Source organism: Eurytemora carolleeae, unplaced genomic scaffold, assembly GCF_000591075.1.
Source record: "Eurytemora carolleeae unplaced genomic scaffold, Eaff_2.0 scaffold30, whole genome shotgun sequence".
NCBI lineage: Eukaryota > Metazoa > Arthropoda > Copepoda > Calanoida > Temoridae > Eurytemora > Eurytemora carolleeae.
In genome coordinates this window covers 600168-602187 of record NW_019396243.1, presented here as the reverse complement: position 1 = coordinate 602187, position 2020 = coordinate 600168, and the positions used below count along the sequence as shown (strand labels likewise).

Genomic DNA, 2020 nt, shown 5'->3' with positions numbered 1-2020 from the left:
AGTACAATATCTAAGAATAAATAAATCTGAAGGACAATATCTAAGAATAAATGAACCTGAAGGACAATATCTAAAAATAAATGAACCTGAAGGACAATATCTAAGAATAAATGAACCTGAAGGACAATATCGTTTCTAGTTCTCCATTTCATGGTGTGGAGAAGATGCAGGGCCTGCAGGATAGATTCCAGTTGTACTTTGTACTTTGTACTGTTGTTCCCCAAGTACAATCTATGCTTCCTGAAATAAAATTACTTTGTAATTTTTACTGTTGTTTCCCAAGTACAATCTATGCTTCTTGAAATATATGTACATTGTACTTTGTACTTTTGCTTTCCAAATACAATCTTGCAATCAATGCTGTCTGAAAGATATGTGTTTTTTCTTTGTACTAATGTTTCCTGAGCATAAGTATGCAAAGATTTAAGGGTACACTTGTGTATCGGACATACCACTTGGAGAATACTTTTAGTTTGAGTTTTCATGTCTCCTTTACATAGCTGATCATTCATTTTTGGCTTTTCAATTTTTTAATTTGATTGCTGTGAAGATGTTGGCCTGGTACTTGAAATATTTATATACATATATATATATTATATATTATATACAGTGAAACCCTTAATAACGAATACATCGGAAGAATTTATCAAATGTCGTCTTGAAACTTTGTCAATGAGTTTTATACTATATTACGTAATGATATAATGCCTCCCAGAGGAAACATAATGTGATTAGTCAAACCTAGAACTTCGGAACCATCAAAATAATTTATAAAATGTTGTCTTGACAAATTTTCAACGGGGTTTATACTATTATGCCTAAATAGTAATTATAGAAATAGATAACTAGCCATGAAAAATGCGGAAACAGTATTAAAGAGCTTTACAAAATCAATTTTACTTTAAAAGCTAAATATCTGCAGCATTTCATAAAGCAATAGGTTTAGAAGACGACATTTTATAATTTCTTTAGATGCTTCAAAGTTCTGGGTTAAACTGTAAAATATTTGCTTTAAACCAACATAAAAACCGCAAAAGATTGCTGATGTGTCATCTTACTTTTACAGTGCGGCTAGGACAGACTATGGGGGGTGGGGTGAGTGCTGCGACTAGGTAAGGCCAGTATGTTAGATTAGGCAGGGCCTGTGCTCGCTGCTTGGTTTAGTTTGACCAGCCTGTGCTCGCTCCTTGGTTTAGTTTGACCAGCTTGTGCTCGCTGCTTGGTTTAGTTTGACCATCCTGTACTCACAGCTTGGTTTTGTTTGACCAGCCTGTGCTTGCGCTTGGCTTAGTTTGACCAGCCTGTACTTGCAGCTTGGTTTAGTTTGACCGGCCTGTGCCTACTACTTGATTTAGTTTGACCGGTCTTTGCTTACTGCTCGGTTTTTTTGACCAGCCTTAGCTTATATTTCACCTGTGTTGGTATTTTATCCACAACAAAGTTGAACCATTCCCTCACAGAGGCCAGTAGGGCATCCTCAACCTAATTTTAACATAAGATTTATACTCAATTAAAAAAGTTTAAAAAGGATAAATCGATCATTTATATGTAGACCAAGGTTTAAAGGATACCGTTGTTAATCGGGCATTTACGTCAACCTCTATAAATAGATGAGTTCGGTTTTCTCAATTTTTATTCAATTATGCTTTGGTCTATAATTTAACAATCTTAAAAAAAAGGACACTTGTTAATGAACTAAATGAACCTGAAGTGCAATATCAATTAATAAATGAACCTGAAGTACAATATCTAAGAATAAATAAATCTGAAGGACAATATCTAAGAATAAATGAACCTGAAGGACAATATCTAAGAATAAATACACCTGAAGTACAATATCTAAGAATAAATAAATCTGAAGGACAATATCTAAGAATAAATGAACCTGAAGTACAATATCTAAGAATAAATAAATCTGAAGTACAATATCTAAGAATAATTGAACCTGAAGGACAATATCCAACAATAAATGAACCTGAAGGACAATATCTAAGAATAAATAAATCTGAAGGACAATATC

General features: G+C 33.3%; 1 protein-coding gene across 1 annotated transcript in view; it reads right to left on the bottom strand.

The window, feature by feature from the left end:
* Positions 1 to 2020, bottom strand: part of LOC111699175 (protein unc-13 homolog 4B) — a 25448-nt gene that overhangs the window by 8209 nt on the left and 15219 nt on the right. Inside the window, exon 12 of the mRNA XM_023469776.1 lies at positions 117 to 240. Coding sequence (XP_023325544.1) covers positions 117 to 240 — 124 coding nt within the window. The remainder of the gene's footprint in view (positions 1 to 116; positions 241 to 2020) is intronic.